This window comes from Filicampus tigris, chromosome 7, assembly GCF_054856515.1.
Source record: "Filicampus tigris isolate MCC_2025a chromosome 7, RoL_Ftig_1.0, whole genome shotgun sequence".
Classification (NCBI taxonomy): domain Eukaryota; kingdom Metazoa; phylum Chordata; class Actinopteri; order Syngnathiformes; family Syngnathidae; genus Filicampus; species Filicampus tigris.
Window position 1 is genome coordinate 10076756 of NC_141223.1, and position 24831 is coordinate 10101586.

The 24831-nt window shown below is 42.6% G+C and overlaps 1 protein-coding gene across 3 annotated transcripts; it reads right to left on the bottom strand.

Annotated features, from left to right (window-relative positions):
• Positions 1–2212: 2212 nt before the first annotated feature.
• On the bottom strand, positions 2213–22675 carry fam131ab (family with sequence similarity 131 member Ab). 3 transcript variants are annotated; one of them, XM_086035790.1, is made up of 5 exons: positions 22347–22675; positions 12073–12166; positions 11605–11787; positions 5141–5272; positions 2213–3503 (listed from the first exon to the last, which is right to left on the bottom strand). In XM_086035790.1, exons 2-5 carry the CDS (start codon positions 12140–12142, stop codon positions 2905–2907), a joined length of 984 nt encoding a protein of 327 aa, XP_085891916.1. In that variant the 5' UTR covers positions 12143–12166; positions 22347–22675; the 3' UTR covers positions 2213–2904. The 3 variants fall into 3 exon arrangements, with proteins under 3 accessions (XP_085891916.1, XP_085891915.1, XP_085891914.1); XM_086035789.1 differs by lacking the exon at positions 22347–22675 and adding an exon at positions 21783–22263; XM_086035788.1 differs by lacking the exon at positions 22347–22675 and adding an exon at positions 17032–21744.
• Positions 22676–24831: the final 2156 nt, after the last annotated feature.

Consider the following 24831-nt stretch of genomic DNA (forward strand, 5'->3'; position numbering starts at 1 on the left):
TGCATCCAGGGCTGAATGGATGCCACATTCGAAGAAATAAAATACTGTATCTGACTGTCTCTGTAACATAAATGTCCCTTCATCACAACAGCACTTTCCCACAAACTGCTTGTATCGGAAGGTGAACAAGAAGGATTCAAAATAGACTTGACAACGATGAGAAACACAGTGGTTTTTCATCAGGTGGTTTTATAATGGCGGGCTAATTGCCTGGCTGTCAGCAAAGGTAGCATTTAGAAGTCCTCCTCGGTACACAATGAGCCCCATGTGGGCCGAGACGGGAGAGGAGGAGGACGGCGATGAAGAAACGAACACGTGGCGGTCGAGATTAAAAGGATGGAGACAAAGATCGTGGGAGGAAAGGGGATGGTGAGGCTGACGGGAATGACAGGGGAGAGACAGCAGAGGGGGCATCAAGCTGCTCGTGTGGTTGCGTGTGCGTAAGTGTGTGCATGTGTGTGCGACTGTTGGGGAAAGTTCTCCTGATTTTATCATCGTGAGGACAAATAGTTGTCAAGCATACATGTCAGCCAGCGAGTGAATGTATAATGAATGAGCCAAAAAATGCAGCATACGAAGATGCGCTGTCTCCTCGCTGAATGTCACACACACACACACACACGCGCGCGCGCGCACACACAAAGAGAGCCTTGGACAAGGGCGTGATGGACAGTTAACAAATAGAGAAAGGAGGACGATGGGCCAGCGGTGCGGTCACGTCACCGTGTCCGGATAAAAGCACAACGCCGCTTCGCTTGCATCCGCCGACATTTAATGTTAGCGAAACAGGCGATGATTTCCAAACGCTGCTTTGCCGTCCTACAGCTGCACGAGATGCACCAGTAGAGTTGCAGAACAACCGTGTTTCATTCTACTTTTGCGCATGGAAATAAAAGGGGAAAGTGGTGTTTCTGGGGATGACAGTGATGATGAGGATGGTGCAACTTGGGAGGTCAAAGGCGAGGAATGAAAGGCACCGCTTCAGTGTTTCCCCCTGAGTTGTTACTGTCTCTTCAAATCAATCCGGCAGATGCGGCAACATTAACCCCGATGTACCATTCGCTCATTCTACATCATATACATCATTTGGACTTTCATTTTATCATCTCCAGCACCAATAAAAATTCAACCTCCATTGCCGGATATTGTTTAAAGGGAATCGTTGGATTCTATACAGTGCAAGCTTGAGGAGCTTGCTGACATCTTACAATACTGTACATGACATTCTGACACACACACACACACACACACACACACACACACATCACGACCAGAAGAACACATTGAGGCTTTCCTAAATGACTGACAAGGGGCTTAGGGAGCCAAATCTGTGCTCTCACTGTTTGTAAATAATGCTCATAATAATGAAATAACATAAAAATGTCAGCACACAAGGCATTCCCACACACACACAGACACACACGCACGCAGACCGAAGGAGAGCTGTGAGAATGGTGTTAATGCGTGCTGGTGGGATGCGCTGATGCTGTGGTCTGATGGGACTTCCTGAGTTGTATGAATGAGAGTCCCTCAGGGGGAACTTGAACAGATGAACTTCTGCAAACGTTACAGCCATGCAGGAGGTTAACGATCCAAAGTCAAAGCCTTGCTGAAGTCGTTAAGAGAGGAGAGGCGCATTTCAAAACGTTTTGAACGTCGAGTCGTTGACGACTGGCGAGAGCGCTAAAAGACCCAGCATCCTCTTGAAATCAAAAATAAGGGAAACACGTTCACATTTGTTTTTGTTTTTCCCAGTAGACGATATCACACGGTGATAACAACAAAAAGGAGAAATGTACAGCCACATTATAGCTTCGTGCAAGAAACCACATACACTGGCACGCCGCGTAGGCATAGAGATCAAAGCAAGACGACGTATACAAAAATATAGTAATCTCCAAAGCGAGTCATGTCCTCACGGAAAAAAAAAGACGTTTCTGTCTTTCGCAGCCCACTTCACTTCCAAGTCCAAACCAACCAGCAGTCACTTCAGTAACATTCCCTTTATATGTAATAGTTGTTGCCACTGTTGCTCAGTGCGTGCGTGCGTGTGTGTGTGCGCGTTCTAAGACATCAAAAAAGTTGTTGTGTCTTCCATGCAGGAATCCACAGAATTCCAGTCCATCGGTCATAACAACATTTGATATAATATGAACAACTGATGAGTGATAGAAAACTAGTACAATAAAAACTTTTCATTCCTGTCATGTCGTTTGTGACAAATCTTTTTTTTTTTTTTTTTCATTTTTACTTTTGAATTCTTAATATGGCCTGTCACTGTAACAACATTCCAGCATTTGCTCATAATTGGTAGTGACAGGAATACGTAGTTTGGCATACTCAGCAAGCCATGCCGAAAGGATGCCCTCGTTGTCTCTTGCAAAGGGTCTTTGGGAGTGGACGGGTCAGGTTCTCCTGTGGGTGTGGGGGTGGGGAGGTTGGGTTCGGGTGGGTCAGAAAGAGCGGCTCAGATTACAAGCCGCGCTCGGCTCGGATCATCAACGTCAGCATTTGCAAAACACATGCAAAGAACATTTCAGAGTTGTGGACTCAGTCTTTCTCTTTTTGGGAGTTTTCAGCACAGGCATGGACAGCGCGGGCCTGGATCCGCAGGCATCGAACCCCGCAGCTTCTATTGAGCCACGGCTACTGGAGCAAGTACAGAACTCCAGTTCTCACGCACAGGAAAAGATTGTTTGGACGCTTGCAAAAAAAAAAAAATTTAAAAAAAGAGCTGGCGACAGAATGACTTTCTTAAGAATGATCAAATGGAGTCGAAATGTTGCGAGTAAGGCAAAGACGGATGAAAAAGAGGAATTTCGGGATCAAACGTTGGTGGCACGATAGAGGCCGTAAATAAGCGACCTCAAAGAGCAGAGAGGGATGACACTGAAGTTAGAAGAGTCATTGGTGGTTTGACTCGCCCTGAAGTGTTTCCTCCTCCTCTTCTTCGTCCTCGTCAAGCGAAACGATCCCCGAGGAGGCCACGTCAGACATCCTCCTGCGGGCTTCGTACTCCTCCCCGTTGGCTTCCGCCTGGCACAAGGTGGCCTCGTAGTCCTTGCAGGGGGTGTCGCCATCCTCCCCAGGGGACAGGTACGTCTCCGAGTCAGACACGGAATACGCCGGAGACTCCTGATGCCCGATGCCGTGCCCGCTCCCCCCGAGGCTGTGGAAACCGCAGTCCCTCCCACCGGGCCCCGTCCGGCCCACCCTCTGAAGCCGGCCGAGTAGAAGCTCCTCCCCACCCTGCAGCGCCGACAGAATTTTGGCGGCCAGCTCGGCGGCGTTGCCGTGGGCTCCACGGTGGCAACTCAGGTCTCGCAGAAGCGGGTGGTGTTCGTCGAGGCTGCACAGGCTGGAGCGCAGCGTGTCCGGCGAGTCGGCCGTAGGAGACGGCTCGCCACTGCCCCCTCCCTCGCAGCATGGCCCGCGCAGGCCCAGGTGTTGACAAAGCTGGCTGTGGATCAAGTCCTTTAAGTACGGAGGATATGATGGCACATCTGGAAGGAACAGACACAATGCAAGCATGACCAATAATGAGGAGAAAAAAAAAAACAGACAACTGTTCAAGACAGATGGTTTTCAACAGAAAACACAGCAACAATTGCTTTAGTAAACAGTAGTAACTAATGATTATTTTAATAACACTAGTCAAAAAATTGTTCCTACATTTTTTTTAATCAGAAAAGCAAGTAGAGATTTCTAGATATTTTTTTGTGTGCGCTGATTCCACATCTGCTCGAATTTTCATTTATATTTTTTTCCCCTTTCACCACCACCACTCTTTGGAGGTCAACTTTATTTGTATTCAGGTACAGGTACATAAGAAACAAAGGTTTCAAGAAGCTCCAGAGCCCATTCAACCCTACTATAGACGATATTTAAAAAAAATCAATAAATTATAATAAGGAGTGAAAACCCATGCAGGGGGAGAACATGTAAACTCCACACAGGAAGGGCAGGCCCAGATATGAACCCACGACCTCTGCACTGTGAGGCGGTTGTGTCAACCAGTTGCCCACTGTGCCACCCCACAATACAATTAGATTACAGGAAATCGTTATTTTGTTGGTTTAGTGAGGAAACTGGCATAATTCAAGCAAATGTTTGTTTGTCTATATGTTCTCTATAATTGGCTGCCAACCAATTCAGGGTTTACCCCATTTCTCGTCCAAAATCAGATGGATAGGCTCCAGCACACCCGCCTCCCTAGTGAGGATAAAGCGGTACACAAAATGGATGAATGAAGGGATGGATAATCTGCTCTACAGTACAGTGTGTTTACAACATGAATAGAGGTACAGCACTGTTGATGTTCTCATCACTCTAGGTTTAAAGTTCTTTTGCATGATCAACTAAAATGAAAAACATGCTTTTGTTATGTTATTGTACACTCTAAAAACAGTTGGGTTAAAAATAACAATTTTGGGTCAAAAATGGGCCGGTCCACTACTTGGGTCAATTCGACCCAACTTTCTGCTTTCACAAAAATGGGTCGTTTTGTACAAAACAACCCCAAAAACTGGACTGTTTTGTCCAAAACAATGCAAGAAGGTGGGTCAAATTGACCCGATTTGTGGATTGGTCCATTTTTGACCCCAAATTGTGTTATTTTTAACCCAACTGTTGCAGTAGCTAGAAACACTCCTAACTCTCTTCTCAAATCAGGTAAGACAGTAACTTGGTTTTCATGCAGACTTGCGCAATGAAAAAAAAATCAGGTAATGGCCTTAGGCAACGGCAAAGGGGCCACAAATTTCTCGAGGAAAAGACATGGGCGACACTGTGCTGGATGTTTTGACCTACAGTTACTGGATTGCTAAACGTAATCAAGATGAAAGCTTTGCTAAACAGTAACACACACACACACACACATACACATTCAGATATCCATGGCCACACATCATCGTGTGACAAACGCAGCCTCTGCAGGCAAGGAAATCATATTAAAGTTGCAAGAGGATATCAAATTACGCAAAGGAGCAAAATAATGTTGCAAGCAGATGAGAAGTGGGGCAGTGGGACACAGGACGCCGCACAAAGAGAGCTGGATGGACACTGATGAGGACAGTTGGAACCAAATCTTTGTAAACTGCAGCGTGTGTGTGTGTGAGCGTGTGTGTGCCTGAATGAATACCTGTGCTCTGTGTTGCAGGCTCGTTGGTGGGCAGAAAGTCTTCATCGTATGAGTCATCGTTGGAATCGTCACCATCTATTGACGACCAGGCCCTCAGTTTAGCCTCGGCAATGGCAAATTGTTCGGCGACACCTGCAAAAACACACAACCGCGCGTCCATTAGCTCCACACACAAGCAAACGCATGGTTGCCTTGGCAACACCTGTGTCTCCATGTTATGCAGCGCTTTTTGACTGGCGGGAGCAAAGTGCGGTGATTGTAAATCGAGTGGTTTCGGCAAGGTTCCCATCACAGACGACGGTCTCCCGGTGCAGTCATTTAGCAGGTGTACTTAGTGTGTTTCTATTCCTGAGGCTGTGCCTGAGAAATTAGGTAACTGTGCAGCAATGATATCATCAGTGATTAAAAGGGAGGTCAACCCAAACATATATTTTTCAGGAATATGTTCTATGCAGGCTCGCTTGTTGAAACAAGGCATTCTGACAAATAGTGCATTTGTGGAATAAGACTTAATCCACCCATTTTTAGACATCTCCAGGGGCGGCCATTTTGTCACTTCTGTCGACGAAATATGACATCACAGTTGCCCAAGGCTCAAGTAACAACCAATCACAGCTCAGCCATGATTGGTCGTTACCTCAGGTAAAAACTTATCAGAGCTCAGCCATGACTGGTTGTTACCTGAGCCCTGAGCAGTTGTGACGTCTGTATTTAATTGTGCTTTAGTTACAGTAGCTATGATGACTTTCATCATGGAAGTGCACAATTAAGCTTAAGTTGATACAAATTGAAGAATTAGTGGCACTTACATAACAGAGTAGGGCTGAGCGCTACTTCAATATCAGTAGGTAATAGACACGTGATCGATGTCAAAACAAAATGCATTCAATAAATTTGGCTAAAAAAAAAACTCTAAAAGAACAAAGGTTACAGTATGCTGTTCCATTTGTGCTACAATTACAAGCACACAAGAGGAAATTTTGAGCACAAAAATGTGTTTTCAAGGCCGAGTTACTGAGTGCTCGTTTGCCGGATGCCCACCTGCAGAAAAAGCCACTTGAACCGATGACGAAGTGGGGCGAACCAAAGTCTGGCAGAATTTTTCTTCAAACAAATAACCAGTCGTCACCTGTGTGCACCTACCTTTCACACGTTGTATTTAAAGAAGCAAAAGCAGCTGCTGTCAGGTTTGATAAATCAGAAAGTGTGCTAAATTATTCTAAATCAATCTGCATCTATTTCACGTAAAATAACCTGTGCTCCAATTTTGTACATCTGGCAGCCGCAATCCTGGCTGTGCCCGGTTTGTATTTCAGCTACCACACGGGTGTTTACACTCCGTTTTGGGCGCTTGCAAATTAAGCCCTGCTTTTAAATCGATGAGGCTGTTGTTAGTCTGTTAGAGTAGACGTCTTGGTGAGCGAATCTTCTTTTCCCTTCTGCAACTCTCAATTTCTATCAGCTACATAAAACCCTCTTCGGGGTGTGCCTTTTCTAGTTGCCTCTCTCAATAAAACAGTTCTCTGGCATCACCTTTTGTTTCATAGCCTTGGTTTCATCTCCCTGACTGTGTTTGCCTCTTTGTGACAAGTTGAAATATCTTGAGTAATTTCCCTGCGCCATCATGCTCTGCTCCTGTCCTCTCTCGTTACCTGCATTTGCTGGCATTCCACGTCCCGTCACTACTTGCATCCACACATCAGCCTATCCCTCAATAAATCAGTGCGCCCTGCACCTTATTTTGTTTCTACAGCTTAGTCAATATGTACCAGCCTGCTGCCTTGGTTCTCAATTAAGTCTCTGCATTCTTACAAAGTGCTTCATCCCTCATTGCTGTTGCATCCACACTGAGGCTCCCTCGCCAAAAACTTTTATTTTTATCTGTTTGCGAAGTGCTGCGTTTGAGTTTGCCTCTGAATTTTCTTCACGTCCACTGTCTTGATCCTCTGCTCTGCCTCTGTGTCTTTATATTCTCCTTTGTATTCTTTTGCAATTCAAATAACCTAAAGTGTTTTAGCTGCACACACCGTCTGTGTCAGGGGTGTTATTATTAGGACGGGAAAAAAAAACCCCTCAGACCATCAGGTCCAGCAGATGGTGCTTTTTTTGTACTGTCTGTCTGTCTTTCCTTCTTTCTTTCTGCACACACCAGAACAGGAAATGACTTTTGGGACTCAAAAGTACCACCGACTTGGGTGTGAATAGGAATGACCAGCGTGGCAGCCAACAAACTCTACCACGGCTACACTGTGAAGGATTAAGAGAGTGGAACAGAAATAACACTACTATGACAAATGGCAAAACATTACAGGAATAAAAATATAATTTTACCACGACAATGTCATTTTATGAGGAAAAAAAAAATCAATAGTTTTGGGTGGATATAGTCTGTAGTCTAGTATATGTAGTAGTACAGAACATATATATATATATATATATATATATATATATATATATATGTATATATATATATATATGTATATGTATATATATATGTATATGTATATATACATATGTATATGTATATATACATATGTATATATATATATATATATATATATATATATATATATATATGTATATATATATATATGTATATATATATATGTATATATATATATATATATATATATATATATGTATATATACATATATATGTATATATATATATATATATATATATATATATATATATATATGTGTGTATGTACAGTGATGAGACTTTCCTGTGATTAAGGGCTAAATAAATACATTTGACTTGACTTGATCCCTCGCTACTTCAACTTTCATGCCCTCGGTGCATCGCGGTGCACATCGGGAGCTATATTGCAGAAAGACGCATTGTTTCAAAGATATGAGTTGACTCGGAGGCTTTGTACATACCCGCCGGCACTCATAAAAGGCGGGGACCGGTTCCCAGCGCGAGCTCAACTAACGAGGGCACAAGTGGATTTACTTTTTCCACTGTGTATTATATGTGAGCTGACTGGGTGCGCATCACCGCAGCCTCTCGCAAGTAACGTCCACTATTCAAATGTGCCGTGGATTTAGTCAGAGTCAAGCCGGATACTTTCTCCTCGTATTTGTAATGATGTGTTTGCTCTAATAAAGTTTTGTAAAAATCGGATAGTAGCCTACAGTACAACAGCTGTGTTTAAATGTCGTGAGCGCAGTGCGCTCCTGGCCGGCCGCCACGGATGACTTAGGCATCGCCAAATATAGTGTGAAAGTGTTTGTTAGATTTGTTTTAGGTTGTCTTAAAACAGCTTACCTTAACTACAATCCCACATTGCATTTTATCCAAAGGACTTTATTGATGTTATTGTGCAAAGATAAAGTTAATGCATGATCCCCTCCGGCGGCCATGCTTCTTCTTCGTTTTTAAATGAAGTAGGAGGCAACAAAGGGAACAAAGAAGAAGGAAGGAAGAAGAAGAAGAAGAAAAAAAGGAGCGGCCGTTTTTACTTTCACTTTTCACGACGACCACGACAAGCGTTTTAAAGTGCAGGATTGGATAAATTACACTATAGCATTCTAGTTAAGGTAAGTCAATTTTATGATAAAAATTAAAACTTTAACGTAGTTTTTAGCGAACGTTCCGTCGTGATCGTCAGCTGCCGTGGTTGAAGCTCAATTCTTATCACACCCCTTGTACTTGCTCCCAACTCGCGTTATCTTTTGGACGACATATGAACTCATTCTTTACTCTACAAGTGTTGATTTGCATGAGATGTTGAGTGCTGTCTTTGCAGCAATCATTGTCTTACTCGCTCTAGCTCAAGGACTCTTGCTAATTTGGTGCTCTACGCACCGCATGTGGCGCACTTCATGATAGTGCATCTATCGAGCATATGCACAAATGTGTCCCCTTGTACCTGGCAGGTGGTCAACAAGTGCCCACTTTGCAGATCTGTCATTTCCCTATCCAGCTTTACATCATCTGCCCATGGAAGTCTGCTTTCGCAGTTCCTATCAAACAAGCATGCTGTGTTCACACCCACAACGGCACAGGAATGACCTTAGCCATATGTTTAGAATTGTGGTTATAGTTTGTCATGGTGAAGACTCACCATGAAATCATGCTGAGGGATGCTTTAAACAACTTATCCTGGTACATGTGCAGCTCTGCTGTATATGTACCTATTAAAGTGTCCACTGTGTATATATACAGTATGCCCCTCAACACAGCACATAGACACAGCACACATTTGTACTTCCACAGATTAGCTCTCTCGCTCTCTGGCAGAGCAACACACACACAAACACACTTGGTCATCCAGTCGTTGTCACATACAGTGCACACTGTTACATAAACATGCAACGTGAAGAGCTCCACAGGATTAACTGCAAAAAGAGTGTACGTTTGTGTGCGTGTGTGTGTGTGTGTGTGTGCGCGTGTCCAAGAAACTCCCACTTCTTAGTTCGCCTACAACAAACACTCCTTCAGTCATGTTTTCCATTTCACACAAACATGGTCACACTTCACACAAAACACACCTACATGCTCAATGACATTTACAAAGTGTGTCCAGCCACCCACGGCGACACCATCACCAGGCTACAAGTGGACTGTTGACAAGACAACAGGACTCAGCAGCTCCTTCTTTATGCTCATCTGCATGACTTGATTATTAACGACATCCAAATATCATCCATAGAGTCATGTGAAGCGTGTTGCCACCATTACAAAAAAACATTTTACTGCATAACTACTGCATTATTGGTGGGCATATTTGCTACGCTACAGTTAGGACAAACATTATACATTTTTAACATTCAATCAGTATATTCCACAAACCCATGATAAAATCTGTACTTAAGTAAAATTTGAAGATTCTTGATTGCCATGCAAATCTTACAAAAAAAATCAAATCAACCACTGTTAATATTAAGACAAAAAAGATCAAGAATGTTGGCTTGTTAACAGCTAGTATACAAATAGTTGGGTCTCCGCGGTGCCTAGTCACCACCCATCCATCGTCTATACAGCTTATAAGGGGGTCACAAGTGTTGCTGGAGCCGATCCCAGGAGACTTTAGGCAAGAGGCAGGGTACACTCTGGACTGGTCTCGAGCCAATCACGGAGCACATATAGATAAACAAGCAGAGATAGGCATTCCGTCCCAGGGACAGAACAGTCCAGCAGTCCGTCCTGGGCGGACGGAGGACAAGAAGTATTTTAAAAAGGACGGACTGACGGAATTTAAGGATGGAAGCGCTTTAAAAGGATGAGGATGGACGGTCAAAGGATGATTATTTTTATGAATAAGGACATAGGGGCGAGGACGGCCCAGGTCGCCGATGGACCAACCGGCAAAAAGGGTAAAATGCCCATCTCTGCAAACAACCATGAACATTTACAGTCAACCTTATGGACAATTTAGAGTTTTCAATGAACCTACCAAGCATGATTTTAGAATTTGAGAGGAAAAAGGGGTACCCTGAGAAATAATAATGATAACACTAAAATATTAATAATGTACTTTTACGCTTTACCAGTGGGCAGGAACTCCAGAGGCCCAACTAATTGTATAGAAGCAGTTAAAACGTAAATTCTCCATCATTTGTACCCTTCAAGCAAACGAACACAAGTGAAAACATGAGAAGAGGAGAAAAAAGGGAACAAATAGACTTGGAAAAATTGCTCCGTCACGGTGGCACACGCCACAAGCAAAACCTTACTGAGCAAATTAACCTTGAGAGTCTGCATTGCAGGGAGCGACTGGTGGCGGAGACGAGGCGAAAAACGGATGAAAGGATGAGATAAATAAATAGAGGGCTGTAAAAGACATCAGAGTGTGAAAAGGGGGATTGGGGATAATGAATTCAGCTATGAGTAAATCCAGGGAGAAGGAAAACAATTCATGGAAATAAATGTCAATGAGTTTAACTGATAATGTCTGACATTACACACAATGATAAGATGAGGACAATATTACAAAGTGAAGGATTGGCAAACGAACAGCCTGACTCTGGGTTTTTCTTTTTTTTTTTTGTTGCCATTTTTGATGATGAAATGACTCTGCAGCTCTGGACAACGCAAGCTTGCGCCCTGCACATTTGCATGCCACTTACATGGCAACAGCCAAGCAGATGCTGTTCATTGAAAGGCTTGCACGATGGATTAGTGCATATGGATTTAGACGAGAGAGTCAGTCAAGATCTATAGTCCCGCTCTGGTTCAGTTTGAAGTCTCAGACATGGAAGGTGCTGGTCCCCGCTGGGATTTAAAACTAGGGAATAATAATGATGTTATTAGCACAGACTTTGGGGTCGGATTCCATTCAAATGTTGAACTCAAACATTCTGTAAATTAGGATACTATTGTAGTACTAAAGCCCCCCTCGGGCCAATATGCCATTGAATTCCACTGAGATCCTTTCGAAATCCTCAGTCTTGCTGTATTCATATTTAAAAAGGTGGATGAAGCGTAGCAAACTGCACAACCACAAACAAGAGCTTACCTGCAGCAAAGCGCGCCTCCTGCTCTCCCTCGGTGAGATCGGAATAAGAATTAAAGTCTGATTCCAGGGCTGCAGGCGCTTCCAGCGGCTTACACCATCCCTTCCACTCAATGAGGTGGGCCACTCTGCCCTGTGCCATGGCTGTGGGCTTGGTCACATGGTCCTTCACTACCTGGGAAATACCTGTCAAGCAAATGTTACTGTATTGCCTTGTTCTAAAAATGTTGTATTATGATTTCTGGAACATGGGAAAACAATCTGCCTACAACCTCAAAATTGAAATGATGTTAAGGTTGTACAATTTGTAAACTGTCCAAAGTTTTGGGGGGAAAAGAAGGAAGGAAGGAAGTTGTGGGTCAAAGCATTGTGTGAGACATCAAGAAAGATATCCGCATAATGCACAAAATGGTGATGTTAGGCCTTAGGTTCCCACTGTGTGTCTGTTTGGAGACGCTCCATTGAACTCACCATGCAGGGAGGATCGTGCCAACGCTGCAATTTCTTGGATGGTCAAAGCTCGCCTTGATTTTGGTAACATTTCAATGGTGTCATCAACATTCACCTGGAAGGATGAGAAAACAGTGTGACGCAGAGGGGAGTAGTAGAGTCAGTAATTGAACTCAGTGTGAATGTAACAGAGCTGACTGCTCCCTGTGATGACTCAGAAGGAAAAACAATTTGTCTCTTCCATTTGAAGACAAGTGGAAGGTCTCCAGACATAACGGTTATTCCAAAATTGGAGGAGATTTTTTGCCCCTCTCATGAAATTTCATACACTCATGCCCAAAATCAAGCAACATGGACTTACAAAATATGAATGTGGCTAAACTGATTACTAAACAGCTCTTGAGCACCCTCTAAAAATGACTTTTTTTCATTTGTCCCTCTTAGTGACCAACTAATATAACAGAGAAGATAAGATTGTATAGAACATATATATTTTTTTCTTTTTCAAATGTCTTGATGCTCTGAAGTTGTGTCTCTCAACATACATGCAACCCTGTTACTAAAACCTTCCTCGCCAGTTAAAGGAAATGGAAAAAAAAAAGGTTCCTTTCTGTCTTTTTTCCCTTCTTTATTGCAAAAGATATAGATCAGTGGTTCCTCAACCTTTCTTCAATGATGTAACCCCCTGTGAAATTTTCAGCCAGGTACCCCAGAGCAAAGCATTTTGGGATGAAAAAGACCATCAGAGTCTGATTTATTAAACTTTGGATCCTAGTGAGGATAGGCGGTACCGAAAATAGACGATGTAAAATAGTATGTCAGATATGGTGGTTTGGAACACTACTGGAAAATCATTTTGTGTTTTGTTGTACACAATGCAGCATTTTAGTGGGTAATGGCTCAGAGGAAGGGGTTATCCAGTCATTTTAAGTTTGGTGATTCAAATCCCAGGCAAGATTCTGAACCACCAGTTGCTTCTGATGCTCACAGTGTACATTTGATTGCGTTTCCCACCATGACTGGACACAATCTGTCATTCTTGAATGACAGAAAACGGTGCCAGATAAATGTAGGTCATTCTATCAAATTTGATAAAAGACCAGGTGGATCTCTGAGTGTGCCACAATTCCTTCAATGAGATGAAACTTACGCTTAAAAATGTTTCCAGAAAAAATAGTACACTTCTTTTGGTTGACAGCAGGTGAGATTTTTTTTGTTTCCAGAGCAAGACAGCAGACAAAAGATGGAGACTGAAAGCCCACAAGCAGAGTATCAGGTTGTGACGAGATCATTCATCTGTCACTTCTTGTGGTCCGACGGGCATTCACATGAGGACCAGGCACATCCGCACTAAAGACCACATGCAGAGCTGACTGGCTGTGCTGATAATCAATATGGGTCAAAACAAGTGGCTGACCGAAAGGTTTGAGCTGGTTATGTTTATGTCAACAGGTGCAGATTGTGTCGCAGGCGCAGAAGAAAGAGACGAAGTCATGTGGGACGTAGTGTTTACGTCATCACTCAAAACGTAGTGTTTATGGAAGTAAACGTCACGTCATAACTGCGTGTAAAAAATGAGCCGATCCGAACCGTGGTTGAATTACTACGATCGCCATACATGTTCAATCTATGCTTCATGTTTCAAATAGGAAAAAAGTCAAATATCGTAACTCAAAACAATTTTGCAGATTCTATCTCCGGGCTGCCAGCATTCTACCTCCGTCCACGCAGAGTGCATTTTGGGCTACAGATGACGTCGGATATATGCGACCTGTTGCGGTTCGGACTGTGGTCCAATTGCAGAAAATATCCGATACGTATCCGATCTAGGACCACATCTGATAGTGCCCAAAAACGTTAACCTAATAAGAAGACATGATACACGTTTTGGGGACAAATAGCATACACATCAATCAGACACGTATAATTTATTTTCCCAAGCCACAAGAGCCGCAACATAAGGGTGAAAGAGTTGCATGCGGCTCCGGAGCCTAGACCAGGGGTGCCCACATTTTTTCAGCATGCAAGCTACTTATAAATTAACCAAGTTCAAATGATCTACCTACCTACTTTATTTATGTATTCATTTATTTGAAAATATAAATAATTCTTACAATATATATTGGTGTACCTTGCATACCTGCATGAATCTATATTTCACAATACAATGGGTGTACCTTTTTTTGTCCTCGCTTTACTCTGGTGACTTGTGCCGAATGGAATCAATCGGGGAATGGACAGGAGCTGGTCATAGCGAGCCGCAAGTACACTTGCCAATGAACGTCACGTTGAAACGGTACTTGGACTTATTAATATTTTTATCAACGGCCCGAAAATACAACATCATTGCTCAATGTTGAGAAGATAACATGAAAAGAATAAGAGGACCCTGCACACATGGAAATGACCTCGTTACAAAAGTGTCAGTATGACCTTCTGTTAGTTGCACTCTTTGTAACAACATGTCAGGCAAACAAGCAGACAAACAAACAAAGAGCAATTGTTTCTGTCAATATAGGGTCCTGTAAGAGTAAGAGACGTTGGGGATTCCAAGGTTGTGACGGTATCAACAGCCGCCTGGAGGTCTAATAAGCCTCTTGTGCCACAGTGGAGCTCACAGATCAGACAGAGGATAAGAGGAGATGTGTCATATACCCCGAGGAGATGTGTTGCTTTTTCAAAAGTAAAATAAGCTCTGGCTTTCCATGATCTATCCACGAATAATCAGATTGTTGTCCAGAATTTACAAAATAAATCACTAAAAAAAACTGAGATGGAGGAAAAAAATTGACACATTTTAGCAACAGCATTTAGGGCAGGGTATGAATCCCATCTTATGTATCTGTATGTTTTTGTTTTTTGCTTATTTGAATTTTAATTATGTAATACAGAGTATGATCATGCTTATAATTATGAGGATACTGCTTATCCTCAAGCACAGGCACCACAAACTGAGGAACTTACAATTCTTTCCTCTCTGAATGAATATGATATCGTAGTCAAATTCAGTGCCAGGCATTTTCAGACCCCCCCTCCTTTACCCTACCACATGATTTAATATACAGTACACACATATATATATATATATGTATATATATATATATATATATATATATATATATATATATATATATATATATATATATATATATATATATATATATATATATATATATATATACATACTTTGCCATTGTGAATTGTTACTAAATGGTTGTAAAATTGGAACATGAAAACCCTGCCAACAAGTACAGTAATGATGACAAGACAAAGACAAGACTACACAAGGTCTTCCTGTTCAGTGCAATGTCGAATGAGTCTTTTTTTTCCCCATTCAAACTGGGCCACGGTTGCATGAAGTACACACACAAGCACATTTACAGTAATCGAGCTGTTTGCTTACTCTTCTTACCAAACAATATCAGGCAATAGTTCAAAGACAATTTGATTTAAAATGTGTGCGACTCAGATAGCATTTAGTGTCCTACGCTAGAAGTTAATTATGCTGAAAGGCCGATGAGTCAATCCACTGGTTAACATTTCTAGACTCATGGAGAAAGTAAGTAAGTAAACACAAGTAAACACAAGTCATTTGTGCATGTCATTACCAATGCATTGTCAATAAAAATAACGCTTTAAGATTCTTAAAGTAGGTGTGACATTATGGGCTGAAATATGTGACAACAGAAACTGAATCTGAATCTGAATAACACATAAAAAAAGGCTTAACGTTATCCCAAACATAAAATAAATGCATTTACTCACCACGTCTCACCAGCCTGTTAAGGGTGGGAGAAGACTGGCTATACATGTGGACCAGAGTTCTAAATTGATTTCTGGGCCAGATACTTCACTCGACAACTGGCCCAATTCTTGTTTGCCAGAGCCAAGACCTCCTTTGCCAGTCCTGGGCCATGTTCGGTTCACATTCCATATGCCAGTTCCAACAGAATACCACCTGTGCCAGCTTCATGCCAGATCTGGACCTTATGCCTTTGCTATGTGTGTCGTGTGGACATTGACACAATTTTCAGCATTCCATCTCTGTACATCACCACAATGGATTTGAAATGACACAGACAGATCAGGATGTGCATTAAGTGCAGACTCTTAGCTTTAATTTGAGTGCATTTACATCCAAATCAGGTGAACAGTGGATGAATTACAACACAATGTATATGTACACCATCTTTTTAAGGGACCCAAAGTAATTTGACAATTGGCTACTCAGGTGCTTCATGGCCAGATATGTGTCATTCCCTCATTATTTCACTTAGAAGGTGCAGATAAAAAACCTAACAGCATATTTTATTGCAAGTTCAAATCTAGTGCAGAGCACAGTCGGGTGGATGGGTGGAGTTTTCTTTGTTTTGGTATTTTCCTTAACTATGCAAAGCTAGAATTGGGCATAGCACGGCGTTTGTGCCATTATGCTCTAACATTTTTGCCGGTCCGTCCTCCACGACCTGGGTACCCTTCCGCCCTCGTCCCTCCATCCTTATTCATGAAAATAATCGTCCTCCGACCCCGTCCGTCCTCGTCCTTTTAAAGCGGTTCCGTCCTCACATTCTGTCGGATGGACCGTTCCGTCCCTGGGACGGAATGCCCAGCTCTGGTAATGTAGTGTTTACTTCTTCCATGTTTAATTTAATGCAGTTTAGTTCTACTTTGTTGTGTTGTGTTGTGTTATGTTGTGTTGTCTCATTGTGCTGTGTTGTGTTTTGCTTTGTTGCAATTAGCTAGCAACCAGGGTGTACCCTGCTTCTTGTCCAAAGTCACCTCTGCCCCTAATGAGGACAAGCGGTATAGAAAATAGATAAATGGCTCAAACTTAAATAGGTTTCTAAATAACAAACATTGTGCTTAATGATTGCAGTAAATTCTGTTTTGTTTTTTTTTGTTTTTTTTTAAACTTACTTGACTGGACTGCTTTAAAACTGACCCAAGTGAGATAGTGTATGAAAAGAAAGTTTGGGGCACCTGGCTGAAGTCCAGTGCACCCAAAGGTGCTGCCAGAATCAGTCTGCGCACCAGGTGGGTTTGCGTGCTCCCCAATAGCGCAAGGTCAGACAGGGAGCTTGACGGGCTCCAGTCCATGCGTAACGTACCATCAACCGCCACTGTCAGAAGGAAGAAAGTCCAAAGACATTAAAACTCACAGTAGGGCCTCAACATATTGTTGTTAAGATACCATGGTCATTGTATAAATAAAATGAAGATTCAGCTTCTTCTACATATAGCTGTGCAGAAGTCTTAGGTCACCATGAGATGTGTTGTTTTAGCTACTCCATCATTTATATATAACATTCTTTCAACAGACCATTGAAAGACAAGGCCAAACTATTACCAAAAGAAAAACCTAAATTAATAAATGCTATATTTATGTTTGTTCATTAGCTAGCAGGTTACTTCCCAGTTCATGGAGGGTTTGAAACCGACCAGGGTTTGAAACCGATCGGCAACATCGTTCTGATTCGGGGGTGGGTGGACTGTTCGAACTATGAGGAATATCTCCTAATACCTCTGCATTTAAATTTCTACCTGGTATTGCACCCCTAATTGCACATAATGTATTTAATGTTTGGCATTCCATTTCCTCTCATCATTTATATATTAATATCAGTTTCACAATTTGTGTCATTTCTGAATCTTTTTTGCTTTCAGCATTATTACTAATCAAGATTCTTGAAACACAAAAACACAAACCAACCAAACCTAGCCTAACCGCCATTAAAAAAAAGAAGAAAAATAAATAAATCTTTCTAAAAGGTATTTTCAACATCAATTTTGTATTTATTTATACAATCTATAATATCCCTTTACAAAACAATATCTGTGAAAAATGTCTATTAAATAACAAAGCTAAGACTTTTGCACATCACCATACAATATGAATGCAATGCACCTACATGTGTTTAATGTAAACACAAAACGTACGAGAGGCTTATTTATGGACCAACAATCGCCATGCCAGGCCATGCCTTTCACAATGTGAGAATTCTGTATCTCAATACAGTGACCGGCCATATTGCCCATTAGCATTTACAGTTAATGCTATTCAAACAGGTTTTTGGATTGATTTGCATTGAGATAACACAGACATGTGAGGAGGCTGCAAGGCTTCCTCCGTGCACTTAAATGCCATGCTTGCTATGTCATGCAGTTGATTTCCTGGCAGCAGCCCGAAGTCCGTTTGATATTTCATGAGATTTTTACATGGCGGCAGGCGGTGAGTGGCGGAAAAGTGTATGTAGCACATACTGTAAAAAACACAGAATAAGAGACACGTCTGCTACGGAAGAATTATGCAATTTTACCCCGTCATTTTTTGATATAGAATTGCCAGGCACGTCATGAACACAACACAAGGGGGTCACAATGACAGATTGCAAGTGCACCCCACACACCCACCCTCGGATACAAACGTCATCTGTTCACGAATTTAGCAGAGCTCACGTCACATCGTGACGGACTTGTGACTACTTCTATTCTGCCTTCGTGTGCATCAGTTCGTGGGGCAAGTCCACAGTCCAAAAAACCCCCAAACAGAAAAATACCAACACTGCCTTACTGGCCCCTTGCCACGCCACACCTTGCGGAGTATGCTCGCGGTGCTTCAAACCAGATTTGTAAAACAAGATTAGGAGGTGGGCCTCTAAATGTCAGAGCCTGGCTCCTTCTTCCCAGTCCCCAGCCCCATTTCTTTTTTTTGAAAAAAAAAACCCCAACTTGCTCCATCCGTCTCCAGAACCCATCTCATACATTAAGTCCAATATCTAGACCCGTCACGCACCCTGGCTTAAAGGCCTGAGCTCAAGTTGCCCCCTAGCAGAATTCAATATGTGCCATTTAATTGGGTGTGATGAGATCAGGTGGTGGGGTGTATTGTATCATTTAATCTAGGCTGCCTCTGTGAATGCCACCTTTTTTCAGAGGAGGTGACAGGTGTGCACCTTTCAAAGCATTATATTGTAGGGTTGTCTTATGGAGGACATTGGAGCCTGGGCTATACGCGTACTGATGTGTCAGAATAGATCAGTGAAAATGGCACAATCCAAAGAGAATCCAGTCAGAGCTGAGGTGCCCAAAATGTGTTGGCATTTATTGTTAAGATCAAAACAAAATGAAAGCAAAACGCACTCGCAGGAATTACCTCTTCAACCAACATAATGCAATTATGAATTCTGTCTACATCAATGACAATATCGGGATCAGTCATTCTCCGATGTGCCATGCACATAAAAGTAAAGCTTTGTGTGGTCCTTCCCTTGATGGCTAAAATCCAGCTCCTGGAATGCTTTTGTAATAATACACAGTGGCAGTAAGCGGCAGCCTAGTTGGTGGGATGCCTTGGTTTCACATGCACCCCCAGCTTTACCAATCTATCCTCTTTGCTCTGACGCCCTCCACGCACACACACTTTTACAACCATTAAAGCATTTGAATTCCTTTTAAACATGTAAATGTTTTTTTAAATTGTCATTGAACGAATCATGACCACATCGTGACCAGTCAGACAGTTAATCACACAGACAGCAGATGAGACGGACTGACATGCTGAACACATTTTGAGAAAACCGGCAGCCTGCAAGAGGAAAAATACTTTGCACGGGTTTTTCTAAACAATCAATGCAAGATGAGGGAATGTGTGGCTAATGCAGACAATTTACAACAAATGAATAGGCAACGTAAACTTGAAGAGGTAATGTGGAGTGATTCAGTCCTATATCATCATCATTATTATTATTATTATTGTCACCCCCTTTCAGATCAAAAGGTATCAGAGCCCTTACCCTAAGAATATTGCTGCCTAAACAAGCTACAGTATGTTAATTTGTTTCCCATTTTAATGCCAGAAACAAACCCAATCCTTGTTTACTGCTCAGAATGTGTGCTCACTGCTTAACACATATTTTCAAACTTACACTATCAGACGAAATTGTACATTTGCACATATTTGCTAACGCTGTGATTAACTCCAATACATAAAGTCCCTGTTTTGAAATGTGTGGTTGTGTCGATGTGTGGGTATAGTAAGTATATGGTCTGATTTAATATTCATAATTTCTTTTTCAGACTGTATTTGAACATGTTTTTTATGTTGACAGATAAAAGCACACGTTTGCATGTAGACGGTATAGAACAAGCTTGTATTTTCATGCACATACAGTTATTATGGTTGTGAAAAGCATATTCGTGAATGACTTTTCCTCACATGTTGATGTTTTGGTGGCTTCAGGGGATTTTTCAGAGTTCAAATTGAAACCTGGCACTCTTTAAGTTTGGGGAAAACTGGGATCGGGTTAAGTTCAAAGCATGTCAGAAAACAGGCAAAAATATTCATCAGGTGTCTGTCTAAGCCAGGGGTGGACAATTCTGGCCCTCGAGGGCTGGTCTCCTGCCTGTTTTCCATCTGTTCCTACTGTAACACACCTGATTCAAATGATCATATCATCAGCAATGTCTGCAGAAGCTGGATAACGATCCTGATCATTTGAATCAGGTGGGTTGCACCAGGGTGACATATAAAACATGCAGGGTACCGGCCCTCGAGGGACGGTATTGCCCACCAATGGTCTAAGATAATGTCCGTTCCGTCTATGTCTTAATTTGCTTCAAACACATAGAAAATACATTTGCTTTCATGGAGGCCTATGGAAATCCGGAATTCACGTTGAAGAGCCTGAAATCAAGAAATTTTGACTCCGGTTTTGCATTGCAGTTTGCGAGGCAAAATAGCTTATTGCACCTCATTAAATAAAACACAATGAATAGCAAAACTGACAATCAGCTGCCGGGACGTCACAAAAAGCTGGACTGTGCTGCGTCGCTCACGTCACCCAGACTAGACTTGCGTTGGCACAAACATGACGTTACGCCCGTTTTTACGCTCAGCGCACCGGCGTTCGTCAGTCAATAGGGCCCGACATCTCTCAGCAATCACACAATTTCTGGATTGTAATTTCTACATTCTTTATATGTATATATATATTTTTTTAATTTTGTCTGGCGGGATCTATTCACTCTAAGCAAACGAGCATTTAAACCGTTTTGTTTTTTTCATTAGTTCCTTCCTTCTTGCTCAGACACACAGTCGTACGCACGCACATTTCCTCTCTCTGTAGATCCCGTTGTCGTGGAAACTGCAGACGGACAGAGACCTTGCTGCTTCACGGTCTCACTTTGTCTCGCACATGCACGAATACGCACGCGCTCACACACGCGTCCTTACACACGTACACACACGCGCGCGCACAGACACGCCATCATCATCTTCAAACAATTAGGTCAATACTTAAGTGTTGTTTCGCCTACAGTGGAAGAATAAGTGAAACAGGTGGAAATTGTTCTTCTGAGGTGCCTAAAGTGTCAATCGTCAAGTGATATTATGCATCAAGCGATATTATTACGCAATCGTTTTGCATGAATTGATGGGGGGCACGGTGGGTAAACCCCACGTGGGCAGGTGACACATTACAGTTACATCAGAAGCAATAAAGGAAGGAAAGGGTAGAGACGCCAGGATGATGCATGCGTGTGGAAGAGATGAGGGCCGAGAGACAAACACACGGGTTAGCGTGGAATAAACAGAAACCACGTCAAAGCAAATGTATAAACAACCGAGAAGCAACCGCAAGCCCGTTTTTTTTTTTTTGGCAACAAATGATCCATCGCCCCATCGTTTGTGGAAAATCGTGATGCTGGCCGAGCGGAGGCAAAATGCGTCCTACCTTAAAACTAAAGTGGGTCAATGCGGTCAGCACCATCGTGTGTGGTCGAGTCTCCACGTCAGGAGTCACGACAATAAAAAGTAAGGGAGCATCCCTGTCAGGAACACCTAGGATTCTCCGCCTCTCGCAGGCGTGCACGCGAAAAGCTTCTTGCAACTCTCCCAAACATCGCGATGCTTAATGCTGCAGACACCGGCCCCCGATACACCCCTTCGTATAAGAAAACAAACCAAAAAATTGCAATACCGTCTTGTGTATCACAATGAAAATGCTGCATGGAACAAATGAGAGTAAAAATAAGCATGTCGACGGTGTCCCGTTTTGGGTTTAAAGCATGCTGCACAAGCTCCCCAGTTCACTGCACCTAACACAAAAGGTTGCAGCAAAAACAATTAAGTGGCAGCCTTCCTTCAGCCTTCCGTGCGTTAGCCAGAACACATTGAAAACAACTCTTACCCACTGGCGTTTTAGAGCTGATGCAGCCCATTTTTTTGCAGCTGCATGTAGAGCCGCTTGCACACGTACAGAGCTGATGTCAATTGAGTTTCTCCGAAGGGAGCGTACCTCGTAGAAGGAGAGCCGCGCTCGAGCTCGCTCCTCTCATCCGAGGAGGTTCCGCTGGGTCGCGGTGGTGCGGCGGTGTCAGGCTGCCGGGGTGACACCGAGGGCGGGGAGGAGGTTGCCCATCACTTTGTCTCGCGTCTGTCTTGGTTGAGGGTTGCTTCTCAGCACCACAGCGGAGGGACAGCGTGGGTCTCCCCCGCGGCCCAGATGCTCATGTTGGGGGTCTACGGTCTGTCTAGTCCACACCGGCACAGATCTGGACAGGTCTGCGTTGTGAACAATTGAGTACAACACATGAACATCCAAGCCCAAGCTCACACGCGTGTTTTATATACCCGCAGTCGTCATAGTGTACGCCTCCTTGCACTGTTTTGCTCTCTTGGTAAGAAGCGCAATGTGATGTGATTGGCTGGTGTCACCTTACATGTCAGCCATCGTGGGGAGGGGAGGAGATACAGTAAGAGGAGCGAATTGGCAACTAGTGGCATTGTATTTCTCTTCATCTCCCGTACATAACATTTTGTAGGTCTTAATTTGGAACATTCATTTGCACCTGCCACAATGAAGAGACGACACCAGCGATGACTCCATCCACCTTGATTATGAGTTTAATTCAATCCCTGACCAAGCACGTGTCTCAATTTACTTGCACAAAATCAGATTCCAATGAAGTTGTGTGTAAAACGCACATGTAAAGGGAAAACAATGATTTGCATATCCTTGTCAACCTTTATTCAATTGAATCAGGCACCTCTGCAGGATTTTTTGTCTCCCATGGGGCTTGACTGATCCATAGCGGGGCTGAGAAAATAATTCATAAACATGTATAGAACATAAAATAAATGATGGAGGGTCTTAAAGCTCTGGTACGGAGATTTCTGATGGGGCTACAGCCCCCTTAGCCGCAGTGTATAGTGCCATCCCTGAATTGAATAGCCAAGTCAAGTCAGTCAATTTATTCAATTTATTTATGTAGCTCTTAATCACAGGAAAGTCTCAAAGGGCTTTACATATGCACCAGATCATAGCCACGACATCCTCTGATCTTTACCCCCAGGAGGGCAAGGAAAAACTCCAAAAACCCCATCTGGGGAAAAGTGAGAAACCTTGAGAAGGGACCACAGATGGGGGAATCCCCCTTCCAGGATGATCAGGCTGCAATGGATGCCGAGTGGGCAACATTTAACACACATTATATGTAGTACTATACAGTGTTTGTTAAAGTGATGTGAAAGTTAATCAGATGGAACATTCCGCAGTTGAACAAGGAAATGGGTGTATGTCATGATTGGGTATGCAAAATAAAAGGAACATCCTCGAAAGGCTCACTTGCTCAAAAGCAAGAAAAAGGTGAAGTTCTCCACTTTGTGAACAATTGTGTGAGCAAATAGCCCAATGTTTTAAGAACATTAGTCGACGTACAGTTGCAAGGAATTTAGGGGACTTTATCCTACATGGTCCATAATAGTGATAGGAAAATGAAGCCCCGAGATGCTTCTTGAACCATTTGTTGTATTTTTTTATTCCTCCAGGTGACACTGTTGGTTTAAAGAAAGCGGTTTAATTAAGAAATGACAAGTTGGTGTGTTTTCAGCCCTACGTTGAACAGAGAGTGCCATCTACTGTGGATAAATAAAAACAATGCAACAACTGGTTTATGCAGCATCTTGAAGCTTCATTTTCCCATCCCAAGTTCATAATATCATCAAAAGCTGTCGTTACCTGAGTCAAGAATTTTTTTTTGTTGACTTTTGGGTTCCCTTTAAGCACGGTTTGCCGAGTGACACATTGTCAGAACGTCAAGCTTTTTCCATGCCTTCTGCATCCAGCCAAGCTCTCTTTTCCTACTTTGGATTTTTGTATATAAAGATTTGTACTTTGCTACTTCTGTCTCCTGTCTGCTTCTAAGTCCAAATTCTACTTTTATGTGACGTTCCTGTTGAAATGAATTAAAATGTCATTAATCCATTCTAGGCAGGAATTTACTCCTTCTTGGATTTCTACCTAAAGGTTTTACTGAATTTGTATTTATATATATTTTTTTTTACTTCACTCAAGCAGTGGCACATCTGTAGCTCACTGTAATTGCAATTTCAGCTCAAAAGGCAAGACAAAAATCGATAAATAACTTGAAAAACTTCAGTAAGTTGAGGCACTTGTAAGTCAAGGGGCCGCTGCACAAGCTGGTGTTTCTAAAATAAGCCGCATGCATTTTCAAGGCACTCAACTTATTGTCATATGTGAATAGTTGGTGAATGAAAGTGAGCAAAAGGGGCTATTATGAGGTCCAATGTAGCCCACTCAGAAGCATCTTTATTCTCCCTACATCTCTCTCTCGCTCGCTTCACGCCCACCACGACTCTAAAGATAGCCGGGCAGTGCTTCTCCTCCACGGTGCCCATTATCTGGTGCCAAGGAGCCAATCCAGAGGGCTCCTTTGAGGGTTCTTTTACATCCACCCCCAAAGAGAACAATTATGATGCTT